Source organism: Cuculus canorus, chromosome 1 (assembly GCF_017976375.1).
Source record: "Cuculus canorus isolate bCucCan1 chromosome 1, bCucCan1.pri, whole genome shotgun sequence".
NCBI classification, from domain to species: Eukaryota; Metazoa; Chordata; class Aves; order Cuculiformes; family Cuculidae; genus Cuculus; species Cuculus canorus.
Window position 1 is genome coordinate 195181876 of NC_071401.1, and position 13158 is coordinate 195195033.

At 35.8% G+C, this 13158-nt stretch overlaps 1 protein-coding gene across 1 annotated transcript in view; it reads left to right on the top strand.

The window, feature by feature from the left end:
* The window catches only part of CCDC146 (coiled-coil domain containing 146), a gene marked incomplete at its 5' end in the record, with an annotated part of 48686 nt that overhangs the window by 26463 nt on the left and 9065 nt on the right, over positions 1-13158 (top strand). Inside the window, 8 exons of the mRNA XM_054068571.1 lie at positions 391-618; positions 1536-1722; positions 5451-5546; positions 6389-6559; positions 7891-7979; positions 8098-8262; positions 10293-10517; positions 11441-11669. Coding sequence (XP_053924546.1) covers positions 391-618; positions 1536-1722; positions 5451-5546; positions 6389-6559; positions 7891-7979; positions 8098-8262; positions 10293-10517; positions 11441-11669 — 1390 coding nt within the window. The remainder of the gene's footprint in view (positions 1-390; positions 619-1535; positions 1723-5450; positions 5547-6388; positions 6560-7890; positions 7980-8097; positions 8263-10292; positions 10518-11440; positions 11670-13158) is intronic.

The following is a 13158-nucleotide window of genomic DNA, read 5'->3' on the forward strand; positions in this document are numbered from 1 at the left end:
TCTGTAGATTGCTATTAATGAAGCATTTAAATGAGTCTTTCTACTTGTTCTGCATCACAAAATGAACTAACCAACCTTGGGAATAGTATTTTGAAATGTCACACCTGTGTAATTAGTAATTTTGACAGAAATCAATTTACTAGAAGTCTTTTTAATACTGTCACAATGCTAAGCTACCTGTTAGATGGCTGCTTTGTCATCTTTAATTTTATTGTTGAGAGGCTTTGCACTTGAAGATTTTCACTATATATAGTCTGCTTTCAAAAACATAATGTGGATAGTTGCGGTGTTGAAACGATTTTGTGATGAAAACTGGAAAGTTACATTTTGCCATTTAGATATGCATGTGGAAATGTTAACCCATACTATTTTGTTAAAATATATCCACAGTGATGAAGAGAAGAGGAAAGATGCCCTTAATGACAAAATAGAAGAGTTGAATGATACCCTGAAAGCCATTGAGAAAAGAACTGAAGAGATTTTGCAGGAAAGACAAAATGTAATGGAGGAATTGAATGGGAAAAAAAAATTGCTGGAAAGCAAAGAACAAGAAAACATCACTTTGACAAAATCTCTAGAAATCAGCAGAGAGAAGGAATCAGCGATCCTACTAGACAGGTTAGAGTAATCAGCACAAGCCATATAGTATGAGGAAAAATTCTCTGTTCTCAAAGTTCTGTTTCTTTTTTTTCTGCTGTATTGCTTATGTTTTCAAGTATTATGCTGCAACCAGTGCAGGCTAGAAATTCTCAGGCCTGTTTTTCACTTCAGAAAGTTTTATCTAAACTACTAGAATCTAGGATGTGACTTGAAGAACACTCTCTTCGGAGAGTGAAACTGGATTTTGCTCTGAAAGGGAAATCTTTCAGAACATTTCTCTTTCCAGTGATTTTTTTTCCCTGTGTAACCCACGGAACGTAAACTGAGTAAGAAAAATAAAATGGGAATATTTTCATTTTCAAATAAGGATAATGGATTTACGCACCCAAATACTCCAGTATTTTGTTGGGAACTGGTTACTCATCTCTTTAATATTCCCTTGAATTATGAGCTTATACTTGGTAAAGTAAAATAAAATGTTAGGTTGATTGCAAACTTCAAATGATTCCTTCTTTGCAGAGGAAGATGTGTAGTTGTGATCAAGGCCTTTTGCTCAGCAATAATGCTTTTGCATTTCATGTTTTGTATTAAAGGATTGTGGCACTTTAAACCTAAATATTTGAGTGACGTGAACTTATAAATTTTCAGTTACACAAAAAATGTGTTTTCTTTTTATTATAAGCAATAGTTTCTTTGGAAATTTTAGCATATTCAGAACAGTGTGAGACTTTGGTGATATCATTAGGAATATCATATTTGATTTAAGTTATAAAATGCTAGCTTTTTAGGTAATTTGTATGAGTAGTTTATGAGTTTATCTTGCTGTCTTAACCATAACGATGCAGGACTCAAAACCCCTTTAAATGATCATGCCTGTTTGCATGCATATCTTGGTCAAGTTACTAGTTTCTAAATTTCTGTGTTTATCTGTACAGAGAAATTCTGCAAGAGAATATAAATAAATGTGTCTTGGAGAAAAAAAGGCAATATGATATTCTCATTTACCAGGAAGCAGAGAAAGCTAGAGAACTGAAACATTTGAAAAAGGTGGAGTTACAACTGAATGTGATTAATGATTCCTTGGAACAAGACAAGTCGCAGCATAAAAAACTCATATTAGAGGTCTGTATGAACGCATTGATGATAAAGGTTCTAAATTTTCTTGTAAGAAATCAGTCTAGGAAATCTTGTTACTGGTCCTAAAAGAGGGAGGGGGAGAAGACTGTTTTAAGGCTTACACATGAAGAAGTGCCAAGAGTGTTGCCACAACCAACAAAGAAACGTTCTATGGCTGTAATAAAATCTCTGCATCAAGATATATTTGAACTATTCTTAAGAAATGGATTTTGGGTGAGAGCATCCCATCAGGGAGAACTGGGAGATTGTATTGGCAATGCAGTGTCATGTCTTCCTCTAAAGCACTGCGGAACTGCGGTCATTTATGAGTGATATAGTGACTTGCCATTGATTGATATAGTGACTTATATTGGCATCAAATACCTTTGAATCAGAAAAATTATGCCAAGTACTTGCTGGCTCCCAGATAAGGAAAAGATACATAATTCTTAAATTTGAATGTTGTTTGTAAGTTACTGTAAATAATTTATTATGTATTTAACATTATTCCAGAGGACAGGAAACTAGCACTATAAAGTTTGGTGTTAAATAATAGGAAACAATTCCGTATGTTCTTTGTTTCCACTCAAATTTAACCATCCTCTTTTCCTCCCTGCATTAGTATTTCACCTAATCTTGCCTAGTCAGGTGAATATTTTTTCACAGAACTTGATGTTTCTTACTTCACACAGCATCCTTAAAACTTTCCTTGTTCCTTCTAAGCAATTAAGGGCAGAAAAAAATCCTATTTACGTCACTGTAAAGTTTTTTGAAATGACTATATAATGTCAAAACCCACGCATACTTAGCTTTGTTATTTAAACAATTCTAAACACTACTCAAGAATATTTGATATTATTAAATAATACAAGTGGTTTTTTATCTTCACTCAAAATCTTTCTGACTTCACATGTGTATTAATTATGTGGTAATATAAGACCACTTGGGAGAACAGAGGAAAGCTCTGTAACTACACAAAAAAATTTAGATTTAACTTCCTGAAATATTGATTAAAGGGCTGACTCATATTCCAGACTTCAATCTGAAAGCTCATACTGAATTTCTTTTCAGTATCAGCAAAGAGAATTTGGGAAATGACATTTTTTCCTGTGTTCTTATTGAAGAAATATTCCTGGAGGGAGAATCACAATTGTTCAAAACCATGTAATGCTAAAATAAAATACCACAACTCAGGAACAGCTGTGGTTAGAGCTCACTGTCCTGGGTGAAATCCAAATCCAACCTAACCAAACCTCTTTACACTGTGTGAAAGGGTGGGAGATCTGTAATGAGATCCTTAAATGTTAAGCTCCAGTTTATTCCTTATTTTATTTATATCCCTTCAGAACTAATGCTAGGTTACGTTGTAGGCTTGTACGTGTCTTCAAAGTAGCAGCATCATAAGGACTAGGGGGAAGGGAAGGGAATGCCAGCAGAGCTAGAAGTGGAATTCTCTGCAATATTTCACTCCAGCTGTTTCAGGATGCTGCCCTTATTGCCATGGCAATATAGTTGGTTTTAACTCATCTTCTCCATGCTATGTATTTTCTCTGATTTCTTTCTTGGGTCTTTTAGAAGACCAAATGCAAACCCACTTCTCCTCTGCAGCACAGCCGGTTCAAGTGTTATACTGGAGCATGAAAGGCTAGAGTGACAAGCTTAAATCTGCTTGGCTTTTGCTCTCTGAAGAATCATAGAATCATAGAATAGTTTGGGTTGAAAGGGACCTTAAAGATCATCTAGTTCCAACCCCCCCTGCAATGGGCAGGGACACCCCACTAGATCAAGCTGCCCCAGACTATTTGAACTTGGAAGATTTAGTATCACACCTAGCAAAAGTAAAAATATTTTAAGTAATTAAAATTTCTTAAACTACTTAAAAAACCAAATTTATATTATTCATTGTGATTCCAAGTGGAAAAAAAATCACAAGACTTAATTGCTAGTATAAAAATGTAGTCGCAGAAGCAGCAGTACATCAATGTGCTTCCCCAAATTTCTGTTACTTTAAAGCACGTGCTGAGTGCAGAATAACTGGTTTGTAGAATAAGGAAACTACAGGAACACTTCCTTCAAATGTGTTTTTCTTCTCAGTAAGTTGTGAAAGGTCAGTTATTGCTAAACGCTGACATTCTGTGTGAAAGAGAACTGGCCGCTGCAGTTCTTACAGCTCAGGGCCGAACTGCTGTTTCTTTCCATTTCTTTCTCTTCGGTCAGGCCAATGCAGAGACAGCTAAAAGAGCCTGAACTTGGTCATGACCTGTGTGAACAAAAGTCCTTAGTGGATTAAAGATGTTTATATGAGCTTTCTACTTTTAGATTCAAGAACTTCACGGCATCTCTAGAATCCCACCTTGGAAAAGTGAAAATGCCTACTTACAGCCACTACAGCTTTTAAACAGCAGAAGTGGTAACTAATACACGCTGCACAGAAAGGCTGTGTTTGCTTCTTCCACAGGAGAAAAAGCAACTTATTTAGAATAGGTTTTATTGACCTTTTAACAAACCTATGTCAAAAAAAATCTATCTCAGAGTTGGCAGCTGAAACCAAAGTAACTCCAAAGGTTGACCTTTACTGTGTCTTTTGTTTCTTTTTCCCTTAATGCAAGTAAACAACACCTGATTTTATAATATTATCACAAAAGTGAAAACCATAAGGGCGAAACTTCTCATTATCTGTATTGAGGTATAGTGTTTTGAACTTTAACATGTTGTTGAGATCTGAGAAAGACACCACCGGGTTGTGTATATAATCTTTGAATGGCATCCAGATGTGTCCTTCGATGTAATTTTTTTCCCACCTGTATGGACTACAGATTTGCAATTACCGACAGGCAACATATGCCTGCCTCGTTAGCGTGCTCTATTTATTTCTTGCATATAACCATGAAGAATTTTTAAGTGAAGTTAGTCGCTGTGAGGCCAATTCAATTATGAGTTATATCACACAAGTACTTCTAGTGGGATTGTTCAGATATATTTTATCAGAAAACAGTTTCTACCTTGTCTTCCTTTACACACTTCATTTTTAAATCTGACTGAATAAACAGATTTTCTCATAGTGTACAAGAAAAAATAACATATAACTGTTTGTGTTGTTAGTTTTGACTTTCTAGAGCCAACAAGGGAAAAATTTTACTTTAATAACTTAAGGCAAAAACTATGAAATCAAGTTGGATGGGGCTTTGAGCAACCTGCTCAAACGTGGAACACGTCCCTGCCTGTGGCATGGGGGATTGAGACTGGATGATTTTTAAGGTCCCTTCCAACCCAAACCATTCTATGATTCTTAGATGCTATGAAATCTACACAGATGTGAAATTCTGACCCTATTAAAACCAGTGGTAAATCTATTTTTTCTCTCAGTAAGGTCAAAATTTCACTCAGAAAATCCTCTGTGAATTTGAAAGGTAACATCTTTGCATAGTTGTTATTTGTGATTATTTTTTAAGTGATGGTTGTGTTGCTGAAAATCTTAGCTCTTATAAATTCAATTCTTAAATTGGGCTTTCTGAAGTTTTAGTTTTATAGTTAAATTCTTAAAAGAAAAGAATTAGAAACTTGGATGTGTTGTTGAGGAATTCTGCTCAACAATGCATTCTCGGACTAGCAATTTTAACAGGACAGAAAATTCATTTCTTAACGTATGTCACTACATCAAATAGATCATCTGCAGTTTACATTTTTAAAATCTTTTGTTTGCATCACTCAGTGTGCTTGGTTTATTTTCATAGGCAGAAGCCATCCCTAAAAGTAACAGAGAATTATTAGAAAGACGACAAGAACTGCAGAAGGAAGTTGAAATGGCCAAGAGGAGTTTAGCTGAGCAGGTGCCAAGTTCTGTTTTCTCATACTTTTTCACTATAACAGTTGGTTTTCAACCATGAGAATAAGGGCATTATTTGAATGAAAAATTATGGGAGTTTCTAGTTGCAGCTTTCTGAGGAGAAGACATGTGGTAATATTTGTTCAATTTTAAAGACTGCTGGCTTGATGTATTTAAAAAAACATTTTTCAGTGTTACCGGTCACATATTAGAAGGCAGAAAGCAATTCTGCTTTCTAGGTTAAGTCTTTCTGAATATTGTTAAACACATTGCAGCTAGAAATGTGATGGGTATAAATTTCCTTTGGATATGGCACAGTGTCTTGTTGAAACAAGGACAATTCAGTATTTGTACATCATAAATTTCAATCTCCATGGCTTTGTCATTTGTGGATGTCTGTCTATACTCACAGCCATATATGATGTGAAAATGCAGATGTCTCAATCATGAGAGTATTAGGACTTGCCATTATGTAAATGACTTTATAAGAAGCAATATATTTCAGACATCCCTTCTTCTCAAGATCATTTCTTCTTGTGCTGTCTTTGAACTTGTTAGCATTATCAGATGGGATTCACCTTGTGTTTGAACACTTATACGTTGGAGATCTACATGTCACTGTGTTTAGGATATGTATCTAGTGTGCCATGATAGTCAATAACAATCTGGTCACGTAGACAGAGGAGCCTAGGAAGCCATCCGTTCATCTGTTTAAATGTCCAAGTTTGGTCTCTTAATGTGAAAGCTCAGTGTATTCCGTTGTGCAGTATGGACCTATCAAGACAACTGTGGTTTTGCCAACACTGATGCATTGATGCATATGTAACTGAATTTAATTTTCTTTAGGAAATGTTATCAGACATGGATGCTCGCATGATAGAAGAATGTATTGCTGAAGAAGATCGGCTTTTCAAGGAGCAGGAAAAATGCAGAAATGAGTTATCCAGGCTAGCACATCTGACTTCTCGCAAAGTTGAAGAGAAGGAACAGAAATGCAGAGATGTTCAGAAAATCCAAGTAAAGAAAAATCTCTTATAATTGGAAGACCCTCCTAAAGTAAAATCAAGTATATGGAGAAATTAAATGACTAATGAGGAGACCCTTATGGACACTCATTGCCCACTGTACTTTGAAGTTCCAGCACAATGCAGGAAGCTCACAATACTGTGTCGTTCTATTGTCAATTTATGGTGCAGTGCGATAGGATATTAAAATATTATGCTGTAATTGAAACGAGGTATTTGAAAGGATATTTTTCTTTCAAGCCTATGGGATAAAGAGGCAGAAAAGCAGATAGGCTCAACTGAGATACTTGGAAGTATAACTGTGTTTTATTTTACAAATATATGGACATTGGAAAATAAACAGAATGCTACTTATTCATGAAGCAGCAATTTTTCTTTTCCTGACACATTTTCCAGTGTAAATTGTTACAAATGTGAAGAAAGAAAGAAAACTTTTTCTGTGGTCACAGAAACTAAGAGTAGTCATTTGGTTTACTGCCTGCAGTTTGCTGCCATTATAATATATATGTGCTGTGATGTTGCACTGTTTATACAAACCACCAGATTTGTACACAGGAATGAAGTAGTTATGCTTCTACAATGTAGTCTCTATTCAAATAAATTAGATATGCTACCCTTCTTGCACCTGGGAAGCTTTGACTCTCTATAAAAATAGAGTGAACAAACATGTCAGGCTATGCACCTTCAATAAAAATCAGGCCACAAACAGATCATAAAAATAAACAATACAAAGTAATGTATACAAACACACGCCCAGAGTTGCAACGAAATATCCACCAGATTTTTTAATACCATTTTCTTCATCCTGATACCAGTGAGAAAAGGCCTGTCCATTGAAGGTTAATGATACCAGCTGTTAGGACCAATCATAACTGAAATGAAAAGGTCCAGAGCCTTAGCAAAATGTAAATGTACCATTCTACTTAATCAGTGATTTCTTAAAAGCCGGGAAAGAGTGAAAAATAATTTTTATTTGAAAAGGTACAGTTTCAGTCGTGCATATGCCAAATAATTATATAGTGATGGAACCACGAGGCTGATCAATAGAAACAATGGAACTCCAGAGACAAAGGATCAAGCATATTAAGATGCAGCATGAAATTATCTACATTAGTAACAGTCCTTGTAAGCCTACTATACATAGAAAAAATGTATTTTTAATATCGTAATGATAAAAGCTTTAAATAATAATTGCAATAAGTTCTTAGAATAAAGTTGCTTTACTGTCTTTTCTTTGTCTAAGTATAGCTGTTCTGAGTAATTTCTTTGAAGACATTTCTTTGTTACACATAAAGTGTTTACTGAATGCTATTTAAATTTCAGATACAACTCCAAAATTGTATTAAAAAAATAAAAAGAAAGGATCTTGAAATAAGAGAATATAAAAGGAGGACAAGAGAAATCCAAAAAGAGTAAGAAAATAATAACAAAACCTTAGTTAAAAAAATGTCTTTTGAAACAGTTTTTATCCAAGTAATGTATCCACAAAATTATAATAACAATTTCTTTTGTATTTGTCATTTTTTTCAGAATACAAGGATTTGCTAAAATGTATGAAGTTATCCAAAACGAAAGGAATAAATGTATAAACCTGGTGCGTGCTGCTCAGCAGAAAGCAAGTAAAATTAAAAACCGGGTAAAATTGGTAGAAAATCAAATAGAAAGTTTAAGGAATACTGTTTTGACCAAGGAAAGGTGAGTTTTAAGTAAGCTGTACATCAGAATTATAGAAATGTAAGATTAGAAAGAAACTTAAGTGAGAAACTAGTCCAACTTCAACTATGCCTATATCATCCTTCGTACTTATTATCCTGGTTTTTAAAATCTGATTAAAGAAAGACACTTAGCAACACCGTTACATAGTTTCTTATTACTCTAACACTTTACAATTAGCTTGGCATGAACCATTTTTGAACGTTGTTGGGCTACTCCTTCACCTTCCCACCCTTTCCAGGCAATCCTAGTTTAAGTCAAGGGTTACATTCACAACAAAGAGGATGGGGTGGAACAGGGGGTGCATATGACTATTTTTTCCTAGGTTATTATTTAGTGGAGATGTCCTTTTGACACCCTTTTGTCATCATAGTGATGCTATTAAGCTTAGTGCAACATAGACTGCAAAAGCAGGAAGCTAGCAAATAACTAACTGTATATGTAAAACACTACAGCCAAAACTGAGTAATTTAAAAATAAATTTATTTTCCCAAAACTTTGGGGGTTTTATTCCAAAACATTGTACAACCAGACCAAAGAGGGCATTCAGGGTACATTCATTTAAAGTGTATTGTGAATCTCTGTGTAACCTGATTTCAGTCATGCTAGAGTTAGCTAGATAAGAAGGGGAACTTAGTAATTGAAGAGGTCTTTGTCAAGTTGCTGAAGCCGACATTTTGTGCTAAAATTTTTGAGGCCTTCCCAATAAATCAGTCATGAAAGGATGTGGGGAGAGGGGCTAAAAAGGCAGACATATTTCCTAGATCTCAGAAATATCTGTTTATTATGGATGACTCTATTCCAGTACAGATCCAACAGACATTTCGATCTCTGCAAACCTAGTTTTAAAACTAGCAAGAGTTACTGAATTATCAGTAGTTCTCTTGCCTATGGAAAAGATTTTTGATCCCAGTAACAGACACTAGTATCATATTATCTCTGACTTAACTGCAACCCACACAATCTGGAGGACAGACAGAGTATCAGTCCATACAAGATAAAGGTTTTTCAGAAAATATTTAATAACACATTGCATTTTTGCAATACTGTCATGCTTTCAGTCTGAAACTGCTTTGCTAAAGTTTAATTCAATTAATTAATACCCTGTGGAACTGGAGAGTGTTATAGAGACAGGGGAAATCAACCAGAAAGCAGCTAACTGTTCTGTGTAGAGTAATTCAGCAATTTAATATGAGCCCACAAGGAGAGGCAGAATACTCCACGTGCAGTTCTGTAATTTATCAGAGGACTATGCTTCTCCTTTCACTACCTCTTTTGTATGTTGACGTGACTATCTCTGGAGTTTAAATAAAGTAGTGTTATTTGATCAAGAAGTGATACTTACCACAGATCAAATGCAGTAACTCTAAGTTCCATGTTGTGAGAAAAAAAATCATTTTTGTGGCAACAACAATCTGTTAAGTGAGGGACCATCATCCAGTGGCCAGCAAGGTCACTGGAAATGAGTTCTGTTCTTCGTTTTTACATAATGTGATCTTGTCACTAACCTTTTATTGTGATTTTTTTTTCTTATCTGTCAAACGGGGAAAAATAATTTTCTTCCTTGCATGAGTGTTGTGATACATTGTTTTATAAACAATAAACTTGCAGATACTTGAATCGCAATCACAAAATTATTGAAATATCTCTGTTTAAACAGAAGGGAAGGATTTGTACACCTTAAGAATATGCACCTGTTTATGTTTCTGCTCTTGAGCTTCATTTCTTACAGTCCCATGAGTTACTCGGTGGAGAAAAGAGCTGTAGTGCGGTGCTCCGTTTACAGCATTTTTCTTGGGCCATAATCCAGTTCTATTTCAGCTGGAAAGAGCTTGGAGAGGGAAGCTGTTCTCAGAGACTCTGTCTACTTCTTATAATGCTTCTGTGAAGCAGAGTGACATAGAAGATTCTTTGTGTATTTGAGGAATTAATTTAAGCTCTGCTTTTAATTGTTGAAATTGCTTTCCAATTGAAAGGACTAAATCATTTCCTACTTTTCTGTTATGTTAAAGAAAATTGCAGAAGCAACGTCTGAAGAATACAAATAATGTAGTAATTAAAGACAGTCTCAAAAGTGATTATTGCAAAATTGTAGAAATCATACACGAGATGCAATCAAGGAAAAAGCAACTGTGTCTGGATCTCGAGAGGCTCACCAACACTGTCACCCGCATTGAAGAGGAAATTGAGGAGCTACACAAAAAATATGAAAGGGCTATTCAGCAAAAAAATGAGAGGTATACATGTAAATGTGATGTGATATAGTATTTAATCTTGACATTCATGGAGCAACGGTATTTTTCAGCTTATGAGCACTCCTAGTTAGGAATACTATAGAATTGCCTTACTACACTGTTACGCTACTCAGTCAGCCTCACTGCGATGTCAGTGCTGCTTTGCATTACACAGATGTGTGCTTTTTCTCTATTGGAGATAATCTTCATTCTTCAGAACTATTATTAAAAGGAGGTTGTAGCAAGGTGGGTGTTGGTGTCTTCTCCCAAGTAACAAAAGATAGGATGAGAGGAAACAGCCTCAAGTTGTGCCAGGAGAAGCTTGGACTGGATATTAGGAAAAATTTCTGTACTGAAAGAGTGCTGAAGCATTGGAACAGGCTGCCCAGGGAAGTGGTGGAGTCACCATCCCTAGGGGTGTTCAAAAAAGTGTAGACATGGCACTTGGGGCCATGGCACAGTGGGGTTGAGCTGACGGTCGAACTGCATGATCTTAGAGATCTTTTCCAACTTTAATGAAAAACATACGGTGGCTTGGCTACTGAAAGCTTTGAGAGCTTGTATCCTCCTGCTCTGTTTGTGCTTTGTGCACAGATGAGGTATGAAAATGCAAAAGATATAAAACTCCCTGATAATGTTAAGCCATTTTTAAATGACTAGTGTGGAAGGCCAGAAGAGCTTTTAGAACTAAATGAGAGACTAAAGTAACCTTTGCAATTGTTTGTTCTCTGGTTTTCACACTGTAACTATTTTGTTTCCCATTTAAAATGCTGGGATGAAATTAAAATAATATTTGTGAAAGCTTTGTACATTTTCCCAAATTATTACTGTCTTTCAAGGTCACCATTTGTGCTCTTGAATGGAATACACTGAATAAGAGAAATTTTTTTAAAAAATGTTACCTTTTCACCTTGGGCTTATTGCAGTGGTCTTATGCTCAGAAATCGAGAAGAAGAACTATGCATTTTATATGAGAAAGTGAACATACAAGAGATGTTATGTAGAAATGGAGCTATTGAGATGGAAGTTATGAATGAAAAGATCAGATTTCTGAAGCTGAAGGTAGCTGAGAAAAAGAGACAGATTAAATCAGCATTCAAAGCACTCCCAGAGAAGAACGCCCTGGAGGCACAGCTGGTGGTACTTCAGATACAGGTCAGTGGGGAAAAACCCTTTATTTTTCTTTGTAGTAGTCTGTATTTTAAAACTTCAGGTAATTTCATAGAGAAAAATGATTGCATGTTCAAGGGTTGTTAAAACAGAAAGTTCACTAATGCATCTGTCTAACAAAGAACTGATGCGTGTCTGTAACTTCAGATATGTGAGTTTCTACACTTCTGTGTAACTGGCTGATCCACTGGGTCATGGACATGCCAAATGCTTCCTGGGCATGGAGGCTTAGCTGACCCTCCCCACAGAATGAAATGTCAGTGTGACTAAGCTGGAGAATGGGAGTCATGGGGAAAAAATGGGCATGTAGATAAAATGTGTTAAAACTGTATTGATGGGGGTAGGCGGAGGGGTGGGAGATATACTTAGCTCTTCAAATTTCTGAAATAATAACTCAATTCACACTTGACCCTGAGCCTCCTCTGCAAACTCTGCTGCCTACAATGATATGATCCACATATACTTTCTTCTACACAAAAACAGCGTAAGTTTTATTTCTAGTTACAGCATGACATTAAACGACTAACAAACTGCAGTGTTTGGGACATTCTTTCCTTGCTTTCTGAAATGGCTCATTTACTTTTGACCTTATCTCCAGATGGTAATTCTTTCCATATATATTCTGTTAGTGCCTGCATAAAATCATAACTTAGGGTGTACCATCGCCTTTCATAATTGCATCGATGGGAGCTGTGACTCACGGTTAAATAGTGCTTGCATTTTTCTGTTACTTGTGGTCTTTTCAAGAAACTGTATGCTCTGCTGAAAGAATAAAATGTTGTACAACGCTTTATGCAAAGCATTCCCCAAAGGACTTTACAGTACCATTACAGATTCACATGATGAATAGAGGCAGCATGAAATAAAATTGACAGACTAAATTAAAAAAAGAAATGTTTTCAGGTAAGATTTAGATGAGGCTGAGAACAGTGAGACAAATGCAGTAACTAAAGGCAGATGATTTTTTTAAATTGAGGAAGTCAATTATGAAACTTTGATTATTCTATTCTGCATCCCTAAAACTGTCTCCCTCATGGTGATGGTTCATGTCAAGCCTGAACTCACCATCAAAGGGAGGCAGTTGTTACAGGTGCTTTAAATATTTTGACAATATCAACACAAAATTTAAAAGTAGGAAAATACTGCACATTGTGGTATTACACAGGGAGCAGTCAATACATGTTCCCAAGTCAGAGATTGGATCTGGATGATCTTCAAGGTCCCTTCCAACCCAAACCATTCTATGATTCTATGTATTTCTTGGAATAGGTGAATGAATGAGTGCATTGTAGTCAGTAGCCTGTGGAAACTGACCCCAATCTCAGTGGCTGTGGTGCCCACTGGGAAGGGAAATAGCACAGTCAGGGCTATGTATGAGTTCAGGAAGAACTACAATTTTACTTGTGTCTCCTATACTCCTGCGCTTCCTTCATTTGATACAAAAAACACCTGGTGAGATTCTAAGGTGGTTTTG